The sequence below is a fragment of the Etheostoma spectabile genome, chromosome 2, assembly GCF_008692095.1.
Source record: "Etheostoma spectabile isolate EspeVRDwgs_2016 chromosome 2, UIUC_Espe_1.0, whole genome shotgun sequence".
NCBI classification, from domain to species: domain Eukaryota; kingdom Metazoa; phylum Chordata; class Actinopteri; order Perciformes; family Percidae; genus Etheostoma; species Etheostoma spectabile.
This window is the reverse complement of record NC_045734.1, coordinates 25,623,838-25,645,274: the sequence shown is the minus strand read 5'-3', so window position 1 is coordinate 25,645,274 and position 21,437 is coordinate 25,623,838. Positions and strand designations below refer to the sequence as shown.

The following is a 21,437-nucleotide window of genomic DNA, read 5'->3' as shown; positions in this document are numbered from 1 at the left end:
AAGTCGCTGCCAAGGTGCTCAGGATGCCACATCATGGACTAGGTGACGGCCTAATTGCATATGTCTAAATGTCAATGCACAATGTCAGCGCAGGCCATAGAAATTCAATGGTTTCTATGGTGTAGGCTAAGTATAGTTAGCAACCCCTGGTGCTTACTGGACGCCCAACTGGAACTAAACATGAACCAACCTCCCACCATGCACATGTCAAAATGTATATCCTTAAAGCCAGAGGTGGAAAGTAACAAATTAAAGGTACATTTTGGTTTGTAGTTGGTGCATTTTAGTTATTGATGATCATGGCCGATTCACTATGAGCTTCCCTGTAGGCCGTACACAGCTGAGCTACAGCGGGCTGGGGAAATAACATAAATCAGTAAATAAAAAACTGCTATTTTTTGCTGCCCTTCCATTTTTCTTTGTATCTATTGAAATTCTGACACCTGGGCTGGGTGAACAGGCTCTGTCAGCGCCTCTGGAGGTGTTCTGCGTTCTGGTTCTGAGGACAGCGATGCCGTTACGTAGGTCGAGGTTTCTGTGGATCGTCGTTTCACAAGCGCTTGTACGGATTCCCAGAATCTCTTTTTTCATCCATGTTTTCTTCACACTGTCTGTCCAAAACGGACGGTTAAAGTCATTTCTGTTGAATCTCAGTGTCCTGATAGTATATTAAGAAATAGTACATGCCCGAGTACGTAAAAAATCCCTCTCTCTTTATTTTACTTCCATCAGTTGTTATGTATTTACTCAACCCAGACAAAAGATTGGTGGCCTCACTTAATTAAGTTTACTCTGACTGTAATTCTTCCGGACTCTCTCCAGAACGAATGCCATCACACTCAATCAATTCGATCAATTATTCATCAAGTCAAGTTGACCACGGAAGAATAAAGGGGCGCATTGGTTATTTGGGAAGTATTTCAGGGGCAGGGCCGGGTGAACGGTGATGATGGTATGACATCCCGAAGACATCGGGTGGGTTACTCAGAGGACATGCTACGACTGGTGTTGCCATGACGAGTCAAATGATCTTCATGTGGAGAATCAGTGGAGTGGCTAGTAGGAGTTTTGTGCTATTTGCATTAAAGATCATGCTATTAGTCTAGAATTTCAGCTGACGGTATGTCAGTCGCGGTGAGATTATTGCATAACATTTTCAATAATGAATGCCTGGAGGCCATTTGTGGTATAAAACTCCCCTGATTGCTGCTAAGCAGTCCCTTGGCAATCGCATGGCTTAGCTGTGTGCTAATAGAGGCCATTTTTGACAATCACATCATGTGTCTTTGAAATAGCAAGAACAGCCTTCGAGTACTGGGAGAAGCCAACTCCATATGAAAAAATAACAATGACTCACATCATCACATGAAAGATATGAGAGCAGAGAGAGAAGTAGAGAGATGTGGCGCTGATTCCTGCTTGATTGCACTGACAAAAACACAGAAAACTGAACAATAATGTTACCGTGTATTTAAAGTGCTCATGCCGTACTGATGGTAGTGTACGTATGTATCTGTCTGCATTTGGCATTGTACTGTGAACTTTATTAAAGGTGTGGTTTTTTTGTAGTGACTTAGGCCGTGTTAAGATTAGGTGTATTGTTTTAGCTGGTAGCGTCTAACATCCAATGGAGTAAACTGTGTTTTTGACATATTTTTCTGATGGTCTCGCAGGATTATGTCTAGGATGTTTTCAATCAGTAGTTTGCTAGCCTAAAAATGTTGATGCATGATGTAACTTGCAGCTCTTTGTTGGCTTGCGAGCTGGGAAAACCAAACGTTAGTCAGGCCAATCACATCGTGTGTAGAGTCGGTGGGCGGGCTTAACGGCAGAGTTGCCACGGTTCAGTATGAATTCCCTGCAACTTGAAAACAAAGAAGATGGCTGCTGCTGGCGAACAGTGGTCTGTGGACTCGGCTTTGGCCGCGACTCTGGTAGACCTGGAGCCGTGTTCGGAGTTTTGGCGACCGGACACGGCAAAAGATGAATCTATCAACCCGCGTTGCTCTGGTTGGCTGTTGCGCTATCCTATTGCGTGCAGAGGGAATCTGAAAGACACCCGTTCATCCCGCCCCTCGGAGTGAGCCCTGCGAATGGCGAGTTCCTGGACCCAACATCTTGATGTGGGTCTAGCTTGTCAGGCTAATGATTTGTAGCAAGTTGTCTACCACCGACATGCTCCTCCTCCGTCAACTACCAACATCAATGCAAGAGCCAATGTCCTCTCTCGACATTTCGGATCTCTGCACCACATAGCACGCCTGGATACTGTAGCGGTAGCTGTTGTTACTGCAACAAAAGATGCTCTGGGTTGCTTTTTCAAACCAAAAAGGCAACTTTTTCCTGTCAAGTGTGAACATGGACTAACAGCGCTTTTTGGAATTTGCATGCTCTCATGCCATGACAACATTTTCTTAGCAAAATGCATCTTTTTTTAATAGCTTTATAACTATTGTGGGTCCCATTCTCCGCCCACTCAGATGGACAAAACAAACCAGCGTGTCATAGAAACCACACATGTTCAGCTCTGCACGTTAGGGTTCAATGTCCTTTCTGCTGTTGCTCAGTGTAATTTCTGTTGCTGGCTTCCCTTTGCACTTGAAAGCAGCAGGAGACGTCAATAATAAGCTAGAACTCAGTAAATTAGGCCTGTACCTCAGCGGGGGACAGACAGACATCGGCTGTTGTTGTTTTAAGGGGAGACACTACAGGTGAGCAGGAAACCTATTTAAACAAATAGATATCACCATAAAACATTCCAGTTAATTACACATTCCGTTTTAATATTACGGGTTTTCTACATGTATGTGTCTACATGGTACATGTTTTTTAAATATTCTAATATGGCACTTTTATTAAATATACTTGAATTTGCATACATTGTGTAGAAAACAAATCTGAACGTTGGTCACAGGTTTAAAGTTCTTGTTTCATTTTGTTAACATATTAAAATCACATTTTTTTAACAGAAGGGATTTTGGATTTGTCTTTTTATTACTTCATAGATCATAAAATACTGTCAACCGACATACAAGAAAATCCATTTTCCCCATGTCTTTAGGTATAAAATGTTACGTTTACAGACTCGAAATGATGTAAAAACCTTCCGAATACATAGACAGGGATAAAACCACATAGTTTATTGTAAACAGTGTACCCTATAGTGTACCTTATATACTACATTAGGCATCGGGTAATTATTAAAAAATGTTTGTTAGCTTTAAAACATCTACAAACATTACATAGATGTACCAGATATTTCTAACACTATGTCAGTGGTTATTAGTTGCTTTGTAAATTGTCCATAAACAGTGTCTGGATGGTTATTATGAAGTTGCAACATATGAAAAAAATAGCTATCTATCTATCCATACATACACACAAACAGCATACAAACACATTTACACACACACACTAATATATAAATATATAGATAGCCTAAAGGTTAGAGACACAAGCTTGTCACTGGGAGGTTGTCGGTTTAATCCCCAGGCCGACAGGTTAACATCTGGGTGGGGAGAGAGTAAAAGAGCAGCGTTTGTCCCTTCCTCATTACCACCACTCAGGTGCCCTTGAGCAAGGCCCTGACCTCCAACCTCTCCAGTGGATCAGACGGTGGTTGTACTGGGCAGCTCCAGGTATGAATGTGTGCAACTGTGTGAATGTGATCAGGACGTTCCTGCAAAAGAGCGGCTGCCACTCAGTGAACCTACCCTGAATAAATAAAGGTTAAATACAAATGAATTTGTCTTTAGTGTCTCCCCTAATGTTAAAATGTTGCATATTTCTAATATGCTCCAGCCCCTACTCATCCCCCTTCTTAGCTCATCCCTGTACTCATTAATCTGCTGGCGTGCCTCTAATGTTCACATAGGGAGAGAGGGAGAATGATGAGACATTATGTAAAATTAAAATGCCAACGTTGCCTTTGAGATGTTTGATTAAGACCCCTGCCATCCTCATCAACTCACACTAATAAGCTTATTCCTCACCGGCTCGCTGTGCAGGCCCATGTGTTCGTGCCCAGACGTGCACGCCCATGCAACAAGCCCACAGTGAGAGTGGTCGGGCTATTTATAGATCCGTCAGCTTACCCTCCCCTGGACTCTGACCTTGGAGAGAGTGTGACAAATGACGAGCAGCATTTCAGCAGAAGCCGAGCCATTTGAACAATTGCAGCAGGTTGGACAGGGGGCAGAAAAAAAAATAATGCCAACTGCACTGGCTTATTTTTTGTTTACCCATGAAATAGCATTTCTCACTGCCTCGTGAATCATAGACAGCCACAGCCTACGCCACGCCAGGGTCTCGAGGCTTAACATCTCAAATTGATCCAGAGGCTAACAGGAAACAGCAGGCTTAGCTACATGTTGTCATCGTATTGTATTTAGCATTATCAGCCTGGCCCTGAAGGACATCGCCACTGGCGTTCGGTCCATGTGAGACCATTCTCAATTAGTCACCGTGACGCCCATAAAGGTTTCAGAAACACAAGGCTGTTACCTCACACAGCAGTGCAATGGTAATAGTGTATATTATTATGAACGCTGTAATATTAGCAACACAGAAGAGGTAAAACAGTAGATAATGCATGGTGCTGAATACATATTTGCCCCTCAAATTTCATATATTATTGGACCAACACATTCTCACTCCCTATCTTGTCAAAAACTGACACCTCAGGACCCCTCATGCGTCACTTTTAACCCTCTGGGTAACCCCTTGGCAAAATCTTTCAACCTGCAGGGTAAAACCACTCATGGCGACCTTACGCCATTCCACCATTCTAGCGATTTCACGTGTCGCAGACAAATTTCAAATATTGGAAGGAAATCGTCTTGCTAGAGTTGGGGCGGACTCCCGTCATCTAAGTGGTTTGGTGTAAGTTCGTCATAAAACTCAGTCCCAACTGTCTGAAGTCAGTCTGTTTCCTGTCTTTATGTTTGGACAAAATCAAACGTGTTTGATATTATCGGGAGTTTTAAGTCTTTGTGGTAAAATCTTCTAGTCTGGGACTAAAACCTCAGGGACATTGTGTGACAGACTGTTTTTAGATGCGAGATGGTTTTGAACTTTAGTCTTTTCAAAGTCTTTTCAGAGTCTTCTAGTGGATGGTAGGTTATGGTTGGGAAAAGGTCCATGGGTGGGGTTCAAAAATATAAGTGAAATAAGACATGAACCCCCGGTCTAATTTTACAATATTTTAATCTTGAAAACTGCGTTGTTGTGATTGTATTTTATAATGTTGCAATGGTCTTCTAGTGTCCATCCTCTGAAGAACTAAAGCATTTATGCAGTAGAAATTGTAAGTGAGTGAAAAAATTCCCTTTGTTATGTTAGATACGCTGTAGCCTTCCTCTGGGATATGCATGGAACAGCCTCTGGTATATTAAAAAGTTATGAGAAGAAGTATCTCTGCACCAAATAAATACTCTGGCACCCTCAGTCAGTGTGCCCCCAAGCGGACTCAGCCTTCAACGGGTTGAGCCGAGGCCTCAAATGGCTCAAACGCCATTAAATAATAAATGACAAAGAAGTGAAGAGAAAAGCAGTGGAAGTCCAACCGACCTTCAAACAAACCACGAGTTAAACAGACTGAGAGAAAGGGTCAAAGCACAGTTAAACCAACAATCTCTCTCTCTCTCTCTCTCTCTCTCTCTCTCTCTCTCTCTCTCTCTCTCTCTCTCTCTCTCTCTCCATGATTCATGGTTTAACCCTAGACTAGGTCGACGACTGCATACAGTATGACCTGCAGCAATGCCTTACACGCTATTCATAACACATACTGTAAGTGTAGTGTGTGCCAATTACAAAAAATGCAAGGGATATATAACTTTTATTTTCAAAACACAATGACACACTAGTGTTAGATAAATTGATCCACACGTTGCATCTATATTGTATATAGTGTTTAAATCAAGTTGCATTTTACATAATGGGCTTTGACTTCTAATACATACAGATTTAATTCCCAACTCTGGTATTAGCATGTGGCCGAAATGATGCAAATTTGTGCGTCAAGAAACAGATCATTCAGTTCTGGTTTTAGATTTAGATTAGATTAGATTTGAGTTTACATGAACACTAATCTTCACCTACAGTAGCAGAGGGCAATAGGTTATATCAGAATAGGTTTGCATGGCTTAATTTTCAAAAAACACCACATTTTTGTTGTATAGCACATTGCTGCAGCTCCTCTTTTCACCCTGTGTGTTGAGCTTTCTATTTTAGCTCCAGATTGAGACATCTCTCTTCTCTTCCATCTTTGTTGGGAGTTGCACATGCTCAGTAGACAGGTAAGGACTACTAGCCAGTCAGAAGCAGAGTATGAGGACCCTGACAGTACCTAGGTAAGGACTACTAGCCAGTCAGAAGCAGAGTATGAGGTCCTGACATACAGGACTACTAGCCAGTCAAGCAGAGTATGATCCTGACAGTACCTAGGTAAGGACTACTAGCCAGTCAGAAGCAGAGTATGAGGTCCTGACAGTACCTAGGTAAGGACTACTAGCCAGTCGAACAAGTATGAGGGTCCTGACAATACCTAAGTAAGGCTACTAGCCAGTCAGAAGCAGAGTATGAGGGCCCGACAGTACCTAGGTAAGGACTACTAGCCAGTCAGAAGCAGAGTATGAGGGTCCTGACAGTACCTAGGTAAGGACTACTAGCCAGTCAGAAGCAGAGTATGAGGGTCCTGACAGTACCTAGGTAGACACTAGCATCGAAGCAGAGTATGAGGCCCTGACAGTACCTAGGTAAGGACTACTAGCCAGTCAGGAGCAGAGTATTAGGGCATGCTATGCTAGCAGCTAGGTGAGCATTATAACGTGTGTTACAGAGTGATGCACGTTTGTCTCTGAAGTAAAGACTGGTCTACAGTAGACACACTAGTGTTAGATAAAGCAATCCAGGAGCAGTTTGAGAACAATGTTTTCTGGTGGGGATGGTAATCCCTTTGGGGGGGGGGGGGGGGGGGGGTGGGGGGGGGGGGGGGGGGGACTTTTGGCTTTTTTACCTTGTCAACATTTAACGTGCACAAAAACGATGTATAACACAACAAAGGAAAGGGAAACAGCCAAAAAGCACAATATGAGCACTTTAAGGACGCACATTTAGATGTGATGTTTTGTCTTTTACATGGTGGGCATCAAATCTTTCGTCTTTTGACTACATTCTTTGGCAAATTACACTCCCGGCTGTGGATTAGACTGTAGCTGTTTCCTCATGATTCAAAAACAAATCTCACGTATCTGGAGAAATAAAAAACGGACCTGACATCAGCAGCAATGACAGAAGCTCATCGACATGGAGTTGACTGTGTCTGCGTGAAGACAGGAAATTGTCCCTCTGTGTGATTGAAAAGCTGCGCTGGGTGTTTTTAATACCTATAGAGTGACATTGGAGGATTCAGCGGGCACTGAGCTGTAAAATTGCCAGTTGAGAAGGTATTTGTGGGGATGGAGAGGTGGAGAGGGAAGGAGGAAGGTTTACAAGTGGACCTGACCTGGGCAGGTAATTGTTAATGCATCCTACTCTAGAAACATGCTTATGTTCCCACATTTCTAAGATTTTTTTCACTTAATATTAGGCGCTATGTTCCCACATTTCTAAGATTTTTTTCACTGAATATTAGGCGCTATGTTCCCACATTTCTAAGATTTTTTTTTCAAAATTTGGCCCTATGTTCCCACATTTCCTTTTTCATAAAGTTGTATCAGCTTTGATGCCCCTTTCTCCCAATTTGGGGTTAGGGGTTAACCCCTGTGTTTCCAGGCATGATAGAATAGGAAAAGATGTAAATATGCAAAGACAAAGAAAACGCAGCCGCCACGCAACAGAACAACCACGTAGCCGCCACGCAGCCGCCACGCAGCAGAACCGCCATGCAGCAGAACCACCATGCAGCCGCCACGCAGCAGAACCGCCATGCAGCAGAACCACCACGCAGCCGCCACGCAGCAGAACTGCCACGCAGCCGCACAGGCAGGCCACCATGCAGCGAACCGCCAAGCAGCACAGAACCCCACGCAGCCGCATGCAACAGAACCGCCACGCAGCGCCATGCAACAGACAGCCCACGCAGCAGAACCGCACGCAGCCGCCATGCAACAGAACCGCCAAGCAGCAGCCACGCAAGCCGCCATGCAAAAGAACCGCCACGCAGCCGCCATGCAACAGAAACGCCACGGCAGCTGCCATGCAACAGAACCGCCACGCAGCTGCCACGCAGCAGAACCGCACACAGACACCATGCAGCAGAACGCACCAGACACCACTGCAGCAGAACCGCCACGCAGCCGACACGCAGCAGAACCGCCACGCAGCCGCCACCGCAGCAGAACCGCCACGCAGCCGCCACGCAGCAGAACCACCAGTAGCCGCCACGCAGCAGACGCCAGCAGCAGAAAAACATGCAGCCGCCAAGCAGGGCAGAACCGCCAGCAGCAGAACCGCCACGCAGACGCCACGCAGCCGCCATGCAACAGAACCGCACGCAGCCGCCACGAACCGCCACCATGCAGCACAGACCCGCCACGCAACAGACCGCCCGAGCCACCATGCAGCAGAACCACCACGTAGCGCCACGCAGCCGAGCAGCCGAACCGCACGCAGCCGCCACGCAGCAGAACCGCCACGCAGCGCCACGCAGCAGAACCACACGTAGCCGAGCAAGCCGCAAACCGCCATGCAGCAGAACAACCATGCAGCCGACCATGCAGCAGAACCGGCCATGCAGCAGAACGCCACGCAAGCCGCCATGCAACGAACCGCCACGCAGCCGCCATGCAACAGAACCGCACGCAGCAGCCACGCAAGCCACAGTGCAGCAGAACCGCCACGCAACAGAACCGCCACGCAACAGAAACAGCCACGCACGGCCGCCAGCAACCGAACCGCCACGCAGCCGCCATGCACAGAACCGCCAGCGCAGCAGAACCGCCACGCAAGCCGTCCATGCAACAGAACCGCACGAAGCCGCCATGCAAAAAGAACGCCACGCAGCCGCCATGCAGCAGAACCGCCAAGCAGCAGAACCGCCACGCCAGCCGTCATGCAACAGAACCGCCACGCAGCCGCCAGCAACAGAACCGCCACGCAGCAGAACGCCACGCGCCGCAGCTCAGAACAGAAACCGCCAGCAGGCCGCCATGCAAAGAACCGCCAGCAGCCGCATGCAGCAGAACCGCCACGCAGCAGAACCGCCACGCAGCCGCCATGCAACAGAACCGCCACGCAGCCGCCACGCAGCAGAACCGCCACGCAGCCACCATGCAGCAGAACCGCCACGCAGCCGCCATGCAACAGAACCAACACGCAGGCAATGTGCAGGACGCCTAACTGCCAAAAGCAGCAGTATGCCTCACACAAGGGACAGCTGGACCCGAAGCTCACCTTTGTGTAGGGAAATTAAAAACATAATTATGGAAATTAATAAATGGCTGGTGCAAATTATTTAGGATTTCCCTAAGTTGTTGCCATAGATACAGACTTGTGTACATCTTTCTGTGTCTCACAGTTAAAAGGAGCAGCGTGTAGGATTTAGTGGCCTCTAGTGGTAAGGTTGCAGATTGCAACCCCTCCCCCACTTCTCCCTTTCCAAGCATGTAGAAACCCTTAGTAACAGTCCGGTACTGTAAAAATGGGAATTTTTTTTCTAAAGCCGGTGTTTGATTTGTCCGTTTTTGGAGAACTGTAAAAACATGGCAATGCAACATGGCGGGCTCCGTGGAAGAGGACCCTCTCCCTATTCAGATATGAACCAAATCTCAGAACCCATTGGCTATGGGGCTAAAAATGATGAAAAATGATTTAGCCTCCAGGGACAGCGATCTATCTGAGACGTTGTCATCGGAAACTGTTTGGCAGGCACTTTAAAAAAAAAATCCCTGGCTGGTGATTGGATGTACCATCTGTCTATTAAGTCCGCCATTGTCGTTTATTTCGCATAAGCCGTACATCACACAGGATTATAGCTAGATGTACCTCCTCACCAGATGCTGATTGGTCGAACAGATGGTTGTTCGACAAACGCACTTAACTAACGCCTGGCCAGATTTTTGCGTGATCTCGCGAGAATCCAGATGACGTGCTCATGCTACTCTGTGGTGACACAACAGATTCCAGCTCCAGTTCCTCTGCACAGGTCTGTATAGTTTACTCTAAACGTGGCCAATCAGTACAGTATGGAAAGGTCAATAGATAAAAGTGGTGGCTATCTGTCTGTGGAGTGCTATCAATATCCCGGGCCTTTCTGATGACCCTTTGATTATCTACCCCGGGGAGTGCCATCGATCCCCCCCGCTCTCACTGCTTACCAACGTCCCAGAGGTGGAGGAGTGTTTGCCAGAAACACTCCTCCACTTCATCTGATGAACTGTTGGGAGGAAACGCCTGGCAGGGTCAATATTAATCTGAGCTATATGAATGGATGGGAAAAAATGAAAATTATTCCATTAGTTCAATGGCTTACATATTAATTAATTAAGTATTAATTAAGTTCATCCAATTCAAATAATATGCACCTGCACATATATCTATCTATTAAGACATCTATACATCTAATGTGTATCTATTTGAAATTAAATGGTGTATACTGGATGTAGAGTAGCTTAAGGATGGTACACGAATGAATGATTATATGAAGGAAATGATGGAATAGTACCTTGATTGATTGATTGATTGATTGATTGATTGGCAAAGGTTTGGGATTTTCATGATTTTTTCTGTTATAGGGTTCTATGGTTTCATAGTGAAAGAAAAAATGGATAGAAAATACATTGATAAGGGATATTTTTGTAATTAACGATGTGCATAAGCATGGACATTTCACAACAAAGGGCAGGAGTATTTGAGTATTTAGTTTCCTCATCTTGCTTTTATGTTGTTTTCCCTACTTTTGAGTCTTGTTTGGAGTAAACTATTCATTGTCATTATCATATCCATGTGCACACAGAAGCGTTATGCTTTGGTGGCTCGACATCGCGTCACGAGGCAGCTGTTGAAAGAAAAACTCAACGAGAGCGAAGAGAGCTCGTGTTTCCAGATCTGTCTCCGCCTCGAATCAAAGAACGCACAAGACAGGAAGACGCTGCCTCAGAGCGGACGTCTCCGGGACCCTCGTTGGTCTGATTGTCTCTTTGGTTCTCGCTGTTGTTCAGGAGACAGTCCCGTGGTGGACTGGAGAGCCAGACTGGTCCCTGAGCCCAGCATCAGGGTCTCAACTGAGCCGCCGGGGCTAAATCACGGCGTCTTATTCAGAGCTGATGGGGTTTTTTTTAAATTGGAGAAAGTTCCCTGAAGCAACGATACAATTTTAAAATATTTTTGAAGCCAGTGAGGAGGAAAAACACACACACACACACACACACAAACACACACACACACACACACACACACATTTACACAGAGACTACATACACTCAGAAGTTTTAAAGATGGTAACCTCCCCAAACTCATTCCAACGCAGATGTTAATTACAAACACGTATGTAAAAAAAAAAAGGTTTTGTTGTAGGAGAATGATATTTTAGGGAGACAGAGTTGTTTCCACACACACACACATACACACACACACACACACACATTTACACAGAGACTACATACACTCCGAATTTTTAAAGATGGTCCTCAAAAGACGGTGGTTTCTCCTGAACCCGACACATCTGAGTGGATTTAGAGTCCTATGCGTTTCCCTCGACCCCGTCTCCTAAACATCACGTTACTCTACAAAGAAACCTGCTTTCTTCTTCTGAATTCTTGCGTTTATGTTTCCAGTGGTAAACAGTCACGGTTTTGAGCGTGTGTTAACGGGACTTGAAACAAGGCTAAAGATCGTGGTGAAGTACCTTTGTTATGAAACTGAAGTCACGTACGTAAAGTAGGCTCAGTGACATTAAGTTGCTGTACGTGATGTCGGTTAATACTTGTGCCGTCTTCCCTTTTTTTCACTCATCTCAACGTTTTTGTTGCTTTTTACAAAGTTTCTTTTATGAAGTTTTTTGTATTTTTTTTTTTATATTTTTGATTTTTTTCCCCATTGATTTCTCCGCCTTTTCCAACATTTTTCACCCTTTATTTCGACTTCCTTTATTTGGGGATATTAAAATAACAACTCTTAAAACGGCTCAGATTTGACCCAAAGACATCACGAGGGTTAAACGGGGTTTTGGTTTCACACGGGACAGGAACAGCAGTCTCCTGCGGGAGAGTCATGCATTTGGTGGACACACACACACACACACACACACACAGGTCTGACTTCTGCTCCTTCATATAATTCCTGCTATCTCAGGTGTGACTGCTTTCTGTGTCACTACTGATGACTCAGACTTTGTAGTCGCCTTCTAACCCTTCGGGGGACGTGTCCACCGCTCGGGGGACGTGTCCACCGCTCGGGGGACAGGAAGCTCACGACATGAAGGTCAACGGTGTTATTCACCACGAGGGACAGGACAGTTTGGACCAAAACGTCAATGTGGAAGAGAAGCACTCTCCTCAGCTTCAACAGCTGTCGGCCAGATGTCTCTGAGCAACGTGTCATCAAAAGGAGAAAGAAAAAAAGAAAAGTAACTAGTAACTGTAACTGATTACTTTTTAAAAGTAACTCGCCTCGCTGACAAAGGAAACGTCTTGCTGGAGAGTGTAAAAAACACGACAGACCGTTCTGTTGAACTCAAAAACGGCCTCATGGTAATAATGAGAGTACATAAATAACCTGTTTGGCCGCACGTCAGTGTTTATCATGGACGGGTTTACTACTGTTGCCAGGCAACCTGCTCTCCTTTACTCTACTCTTCTTCTTCTGCTCCTTCATTCGTTCATGGTTTATGTTTGTAGCCTCCTGGTGATTCGGAGAACACTGCGACGAACAACATGCATGAACATCTCCGTGCATTCTTGTGTATAACCAATGTTTCCACTCTCGTACGTCCCTGTCTTCCTACTTTTTGTCTCTTTAGCGTCTCCACTCTGTATGTCTTTCTCTTACTTGTCCTCTAGTTGATTCTCCTCTCATCCTCCCTCTTTTCCAGTTATTATCCTTCACAAGCCTGTCTTCTTTCCAGTCCTTCCCCTGCTCGTCCTTTCTCTCTCTCTCTATCTCTCTCTCTGTCTTTGTCTCTCTGTCTTTGTCTCTCTGTCTCTCTCTTTCTCTCTCTGTCTCTCTCTCTCTCTCTCTGTCTCCCTATGTCTCTCTCTCTGTCTCTGTCTCTGTCTCTCCTCTGTCTCTCGTCGCTTTCTGTCCTCGGTCTCTGTCTCTTGTCTCTCTCGTCCTCTCTCTCTCTCTCCTCTCGTCTCTCTCCCCTCTCTCTCTCTCTCTCTCTCGTCTCTCTCCTGTCTCCCCTCTCTCTGTTCTCTCCGGGTCTCCTCCTCCTCTCTCTTCTCTCCTCTTCCTCCTCTCTGTCCTCTTCCTCTCCTCTCTCTCTGTCTCTCCTCTGCTCTGTCTCTCTCTTTCGTCTCTCTGTCTCTCTCTGTTCTCATCCTGTCTCCTCTCCTCTCTCTTCTCTCTCTCTCGTCTCCTCTCCGTCCTCTTTGCCTCTCCTGTTCTCTCTCTCTCCTCTCTCTCTCTCTCTCCCCGTGTCTCTCATGGGCTCTTCTATCTCGTTCTCTCTCTCTCTCTCTCTCGCTGTCTCTCTCTGTCTCTCTCTCTCTCTCCGAGACCACACTGAAGCAGCTGCAGTGTCCTGGACATTTTCTCCATTAGTGTGAATTACAGTTCCCCGAGCCAGAGGCCCCCCCCGGCGTGTGAAAGCGCTCCTCTTCCTCTCAATAAGGAAGACATCCATTCCTCCAAACACCACAGCTCCATTACCAAAGCCATGGAGGACGCTGTGTCTGGCCGGGTGGTGAGTGTGGACACTGACAGCAGTCGTGGCCACGCAGAGAGGTCAGCTCCTCACTCAACTTGTGTTATGGCTGTGTGGTTATGGGGGGGGGGGCAGTGACACAGCGAGAGAGCAGCCAATGTCAAACGAGACAGTTTGTTCTCAGCCTTTTCTTTCAGAGAAGCTATGGAAGGGATTGGCCAGTTTCCGTGCTCCCAGTCAGAGGGGAGCGGACTCTCTTTAAGTGTATCAAGAGGAAAAGGAAGGGGGGGGGGGGTCAATCATAATCCTTACATTCAAACATGTAATATTGCTTCATTTCCAAATAGCCCTAGTTATTTTGAAAAGGGAAAATGCAACATATCCATGTGTAAAGCTCCTGTAAAAAGGGATGTTTGGCCTGGAACTGGAAGGTTTAATCACCAACCAGACGTTTTTTAACAGATTTAAATTGGGAACCATTGTGTATTTTCATTGGTGTCTTGCTATGATTTTGAGGTGGGCTACTTTTGAAAGAAGATTAGCATTGTTTTTTATTCCATCTCAATGCAACGCTCACATGCCATGTGCATGTTGAACGGCTTTGTAAAAATGTTACCCCCTCCTGTGGGTTTCTGTGAGCTTCCACAGCTGTGAACACTGGTGCAAAACAAAAAAACAAGATGGCTGTCATGGTTGTAGACAGTAGAGACAGAAATACTAGAAATCTTCCAGCTGCAGAGTTTTGGATCTGAGCCTTGCCGGTTCCATCCATGTTCTGAGTGTGGCGAGATCTTCACGTCATGCTACAGTGACTAAACCACAAACAACACCAGCGGATTTGACTACAGCAAAAACACACACACACCAGAAACACACTGTTACTGCTCCTCCACCATGGAGATAGTCAAACAGATCTGGGTTCGGTTTTCTTCTCCACCCATTGTTTAAAGCTCCCTCGGTGTTTCCCACTCTTGTAATTCCCTCGGCATCGTCATGCTAGTTCGATGAACAGTAGCCCTGCTGAGAGCGTGCCAGCGAGGCTGTGTACACAGACCGGGGGTCGACTCAGCGTGGGACAGTAACAGCTTTGGCTCTGCTGAGGCACTACACTCTCACCCCCGACGCTTGCAAATGTGACGCCACCCGAGCCTGCTGCAGAAATATCACGCAATACCTTCCACTGACCGCCCAACGTAGAGCCATCAAACATTTACGAAGGCTTTCACAGCGTGTGCGGTTGGCGTGCAGCCATTTTCAGTCACAAATCATCTGACTTTATCATCTTTAAATGTTGACATTTACATCATCTGTGTGAGGGACTCTTTAAAAAGGAGAACTCCAAAGAGCAACCTTTCTAAAGGCAATGTCTTCTTGATTCACCGTGAGATTATTGAATCCATTTAGAGACAAAAAGAGAGTTGATAAAAAAGGCATCGATGCAAAAGATGATGTGTGTAACAACAGCACCCCGACTAATGAAGTCCGTGAACACCGCTCTCACATAATCTCAACAACATGACTTTTTAAAACCAGCCTGCGGGCCGCTGCGGTGTCCGCTGGGCTTTGAGGCTTTGAGCGATCCTATTTCAATCCCACCTCAGGAGGCGTTCTCATATTTCAGGCCCAGAAACTCAATTATGAGGCTTGGGTTATGATTTCTTAGAATAATACGGCTACAGGGCTGAATTCAATTAAGAGCACCCAGAATATATTTCTCTCAGAGGGAGCCTCCTCAGCGAAACACGGGGCATTTGCATCCTTCCTAGAACCAGTTCTAGGTCTAATGGGGCAGAGCACTGACTGAGTGAGTTCAGCAGCACTGAGGACATTTGGAGAAGGGACATCAATAATTGATTTTGATAGAGGCTCAGCGCTTTGGTGCAAACAGAATTCTGGGAAAGTCAAATCACACACGCCAGTCCTGGCAAAGACCCTGGTCTCACTCGCCTTAAACCACAGCTCCGACAACTAGTCCACTAGTCCACTAGACTAGTCCACTAGTCGACTAGTCGATGGACGAAAAAATAATCGCCAACCATTTCAATAATCAATAAATCTTTTTGATTTTAGTTTGGTGCAAAAGTGGCAGAAAATGCTGTCTCCTGCCTTTCAAATATGGAGATATTCTGCTTTTCCCTGTTTTATATCATAAAACAAATCATGAATATTATTAGTTTTTTTGCAGTGACAAAACAAAACATTTAAAGACATCACCTAGGACTAAGGAATAGAGACTGAGATCATTTTACAGACTAAACATGTCTAGATTAATTGGAGAAATCGTCAGATTAATGGATAGTTGCAGCACCATCTTAATCCCTTGGATGAAGCGTTGCAGCGCGTAACGCCACCTGAGCAAAGGAAGATTTAACTCCTCCAATCTAATGGGAGCCTCTAGAGACAGAGCGCGGGTCCGGAGTCATGGTGAGTGTAGGGTCCAGTATGTGAGAGGAAGAACACGCGTAGGCCCACAGCACCCTGTCTTCCCCTCATACACAGTGATTCTCCACGACTGCTGAAGGTGTCGAGGGCAGCTGACAGGAGGCACCGGCGGAATGACAATGCGCCCTGCATGCGCAGTCTTCCCCTCGGTCCCCTTCCCCGGCAGGGCATGTGCCCATGGCGTTCAGCATCTCTGGGACCCGGTCTGTGACACCTGACAACGACTCCACGCACAGCTGACCCAGCTTGATTTGTTTAATTATAAAAAAAAAGGCATGTGCGGAGAGACTGGAATCCATGTCTCGCTGCAGCCACGGCGTCTGTCTGCAGGCTGCACGGAGCTGGAGCCGAGGAAGACCAGACAGCCAAGCAACTCACGCGTTCCTCACTTCATGTAGCCTATGTGGCCACAACTGCCTGTCCCCTGCCGTTAAAGCGAATCAGATGAAATCATGGGACTGACCTTGCAGAGAGCAGGCTATAGAGTTTACTGCAAACGGACAGACTGGAAAAAGATAATGGACATGGATAAAGTGGAAGAAACCTGCAAATCAAGTCCTTAGAAAAAGCTAATTGCCCACCTCATCCTGCTGCTGCTGCTGCTGCTGGTTCTGTCTCGGATTCGGCTGCTCCTTGGTGGCTGTCATCGTAAACTCCTCGTACGATTAAACTTGAATCCGAAAGGAAATTAAAAACGGTCCGATTCCCGTTTTCCGTGTGCAGAATAAGTCCGGAGAGGAGAGGAGCGGAGCGGATGCGGCGGGCAGAGCGCCGTCTCTTCAACTGCGGAATGTTAAACAGGAGCGGGTTGAAGGGAAGGTCCGGATCCGTCACGACTGAATCTCTGAGAGCTCTTTGGACGAGCGTCTGACGAGAAGCCAACGAACGCAGCCGGCGCGCTCCCACCAGGCCCGGGGATGGGAAGAAGGGGGGGGGGGGGGGGGAGGAGAGTTTCGGACACGCTCGTTAACCGAACCCAGAGAGAGCCGAAGTGTTCTCACATTTTAGCGCCAAGCCACTTTTCTTTCACGTCTGGCTGAGGAAGTGGAGGGATAGAGAACTCTCTTCCTGGCTCAGTGAGGCAGTGAGGAGGAGGAGGAGGAGGGGTATTCATGTGGTCTTGCGATGGTTTTGCTGAAACTGAAGAGGATGGGGGTCGCTTCTGCTGGATGAACAGAACCCTTCATGATAAGAGGGCAGGGTGGACTGGTTTCCCTCTACGTCATGTCTTTGCAGCCTGTTTTCCTGACACTGTGATCAGCCCAGTGCGCACTGAAAGCCCGCATCACGCCCAGACCCGGAGCCCGCCTGCAGCAGGACGGGGGCTGTCCATGGTGCTGACAGCCCGCTGCACGTTCACCCTCATATCTGGCGTAGGCGCGCACACGCCACGCCACCTCTGCTTTTTCCTTTTCTCTTTTTCTTCTTACCATGCACTAAACACTGCTCAGTCAGACGGCTGCTGGCTGAAAACCCTGTAGTCATACTGAAGCTTTTACTTTGGCCTCAAGCGAGGAGCTTAACAGTAAAATAACAAGAGATTGAGTCAATACGTAGGGGCGAAGATGCAGTTGTATCGCAGTGGAAGGACACCTGTGAACACGATGCTGCATCAAACTTACCGCTGGGCTTATTATATTACATTAGAGAGAGAGAAAGAGAGAGAGAGAGAGAGAGAGAGAGAGAGAGAGTTTGTAATGATGATAGGAGCCCACAGCTGGAGGCACTGTCAACACCAACAGAACGGCAGGCTGGGATATGAAGTCTCACATCTTTAATGTCTCAGCCAGACAAGCATCACTATGTTCTATCTGCATGGGACCTTTGTGGTGAATCCCTGAGCTTATTAGGCTCTGTAATAACTCCCACATGCTCCAACTGTCACAAATCAACTGCATATAAATATGTGCATGTGGAAACAGGATGCAGTGTGTTTCTGACAGCCTGATAGCCTAAATGGAAATCCAGTATTCAGTTAAAAGGAAGAATAATTAAAATAGGAATACTTAAGTCAAGTACCTTTAAATTGTACTTAAGTACAGTACATGAGTAGACCTACAACACAGCACCTAACCAGCATGGGACTGGATCTCCAACTACTGTTAGAACAGTGCTGAAGAAGACCCAGGCCTCCAGGAACGCTTCCCCAGATCCTCTTTAAGCGTTTCTTCTCTCACCTGTTGCAAACCTGTGTTGGTGGCTGGGTCGAACAAACTCAGGACGTTCACCCAGGAGACAGGGACTCATGTCCTGTTTGACAAGTTGACAGTGTTCTTAAATTTTACAGAACAAACGGAGCTACGTCACTGTCTGGATCACATGCAGAACCACAAGTGAACGTCTGATTTTAAGCCAAACCCCCATCTTTTTCTAGAACTTAGCTCGGGTTAAATTTATTTACAACAAAGATGGCTGCCACTGGAGAACTGAGATGTGTAGATTCGGCCTTTGCATCTACTATAGAAGATATGGACAACACAATCATTTTTAAAGAAGAACACAGAACCGCGATCAAGTCATATTTCAATCAGAAAGATGTTTTTGCCGTCCTTCCCACTGATTCATCAAAAGTTCAACATATGTCACATACTCCATTGCTCTGATTGGTTGTTGGTCTATCCGTTGCTCTGATTGGTTGTAGGTCTATCCGTTGCTCTGATTGGTTGTTGGTCTATCTGTTGCTCTGATTGGTTGTAGGTCTATCTGTTGCTCTGATTGGTTGTAGGTCTATCCGTTGCTCTGATTGGTTGTAGGTCTATCCGTTGCTCTGATTGGTTGTTGGTCTATCCGTTGCTCTGATTGGTTGTAGGTCTATCTGTTGCTCTGATTGGTTGTAGGTCTATCTGTTGCTCTGATTGGTTGTAGGTCTATCTGTTGCTCTGATTGGTTGTTGGTCTATCCAATCGAGTGCTGAGGCCTTTTCTTTCCTGGTTGGGTTGAAACACGCCCCATAATCACAGCCTAATGTCTCAAATATCAGACTCATATTCTGACTGGAATCTGAGTATGACGAGGTCGGGCTAATCTTTTTCTAAACTTAACTAAAAACGTGTCAGAGCCTAAACCTAACCAAACCACAACGGCTTCAAAACAATGTGTTTAAAACCACAACGTTTGCATGGTTTAGATATGAGGTCATATTTCCTGCCACACATTGTGGCGCTAATTTATGGAACTAAGGGATAAATGGGAATAAATAGGAATAAAAGTCCCAATATCATCGAGTGGTTTGGAGAACCTGTTGGATTACATGTTGAACCATAGCTACATACCAAGCTGATGAATAAAGAAACAAACCAAGTGATACAACACTGAGAACTGGTCTCTATTAGGTGGTTTTTCTAATCCCAAATTCCTGGCAATGTGGGCCGGGTAACTAATACTGGACATGCCAACATAAAGTCTACCGTGAGATGAACACCGTTCCTCCAGCTTTACTCTGTACAGTTGGAGAGATCAAAGGTCAAAGTACTTTTATTGGTCTCATGAGGAGAAATTTGTTTTGGACATTGAGTAACTTAGAGTCACAGACACAACGACAAGCACAGGGTTAAAAACAATTAAAAGACAACTGTACAGTCAACATATGGGCAACTCAAGGGCCTGGGCAAATTGCAGATTTACAATTTTCTAGACTAAATAAGATAAAAGCCATCAGATCCCAGTAAGCAGCAGTGCAGGGTGGAACATAGCAGTACTCACAAACCAGCCTGCTGGTATTATAATAAAGGCCCCAATCGATCTGTGTCCTCCATCTCGTAGACAAGGTGATCAATCCACTTCGAGAAGTGAGTCGGGCCGAGCCGGCCTACGGCACCACTCAGTTCTGCTACTGCAGCTGTCTCCTCATGAGAAGCGGACCCTATCATTCAGTTAGCAAAGCTACACATTACAGAAATACTGGTCCAGAGAGGGTTTTGTCCCCCCCCCCCGTCCTCAGATATAATGGAGTATACGTATAAGTCATCTACTGTTTTAATTTTTTGTACATTTAGATTTCATCAGAACTTCTGTCCTTATGTCAGCCATGGTCGATTAGTCCCGCATTGCAGGACCTGTCTCCACAGCTGTGGGGTAAGGTCTGGCTACACCACAGATGCCTTCTGGGATAGGAGGGGGTGTCAAAAAAATTCTCTGGGTTGTTTGCGTTCCTTTAAACCAGTCACAGTCGTGTTTGCCAGGGCTGTGCTCTGATTCTGTGAGGTCTAGATTCACCATAACTTAAATCTAAAATTGTGAATTCAAAAATACATTTGTTTTGAAACAGGGCCCAAAATGAGCCGCTAATTAATCAGCCTGTGTAGATAATGTTGTACAAAAGTATGCAGTCAATCATACCACCAAAAACCAACTAACATGAACCGAACCTTGGCCTTTTTGGCCCCCAGGGGCCCTGGGGCAGTAGCTCCACTGGTAACCCAGCCTTGACTCTGAGAACCATTTTAAAACATGAACAGGGTATTAGCGTTTCAGAAAGCAGAACGTAGAAGCCCACCACACAGTGACCACCCAGAGTAAATCCCCTGTCAAATATTTCAAGGAGTCGGGAGAAATGCCAGCTAAAGACCTTCATATTGGCACTGAGGGCAGACTAAACATCTCTTTCAGCCAAAACACAGACGCTCAAATATTGATGTTTGCCCTGCTGTACATTCAGAATGTCAAAGACGTGAAATTATTAGAAAGTAAACACACTGTGCAACAAATGTGCAAACAGCACGCAGTGTTCATTCTTGAAGGTTAACAAAAGTGTTCAGAGGTGAAAATCAAGGGGGAAAAATCCGTTTAATTGTCCGTGGCTGGGTTGAGTGCATTAGCAGAGCTCGCATTAGCATAATTTCCTCTTAACCTTTGGTTGCGTGCACCACTTTCTGAGAGAGACTGATGGCATTTGGCTGTTTGTAAGAGGGAGTGATACACACATTGGATCTGCTCGGATGATGAATACATCTGATAACCTTTAGCGGATTGTTTCCTCTAAAGGTAAAGGTTGGCTCTACATTGGTCAGCCTCTATACGACATTCAAAAATGTGGGCTATTTGTAGCTAGGTTATACATAGCAATATGATCATTATGGACTTTCAGTCTTTAAGGTCACCCAATGCACAGCCTGCTTCTATTCATGATGAGACTACAGTGTGTCCAAGCCGTTCGCACTCCCAACTCGTCACACACTGAAGCTTATTTGCA

General features: G+C 45.9%; 1 protein-coding gene across 1 annotated transcript in view; it reads right to left on the bottom strand.

The window, feature by feature from the left end:
- The window catches only part of LOC116702156 (dipeptidyl aminopeptidase-like protein 6), a 32,762-nt gene extending 15,414 nt beyond the window's left edge, over positions 1 to 17,348 (bottom strand). Inside the window, exon 1 of the mRNA XM_032536295.1 lies at positions 16,828 to 17,348. Within this exon, the coding sequence (XP_032392186.1) occupies positions 16,828 to 16,893 (66 nt within the window). The 5' untranslated portion in view covers positions 16,894 to 17,348. The remainder of the gene's footprint in view (positions 1 to 16,827) is intronic.
- Positions 17,349 to 21,437: the final 4,089 nt, after the last annotated feature.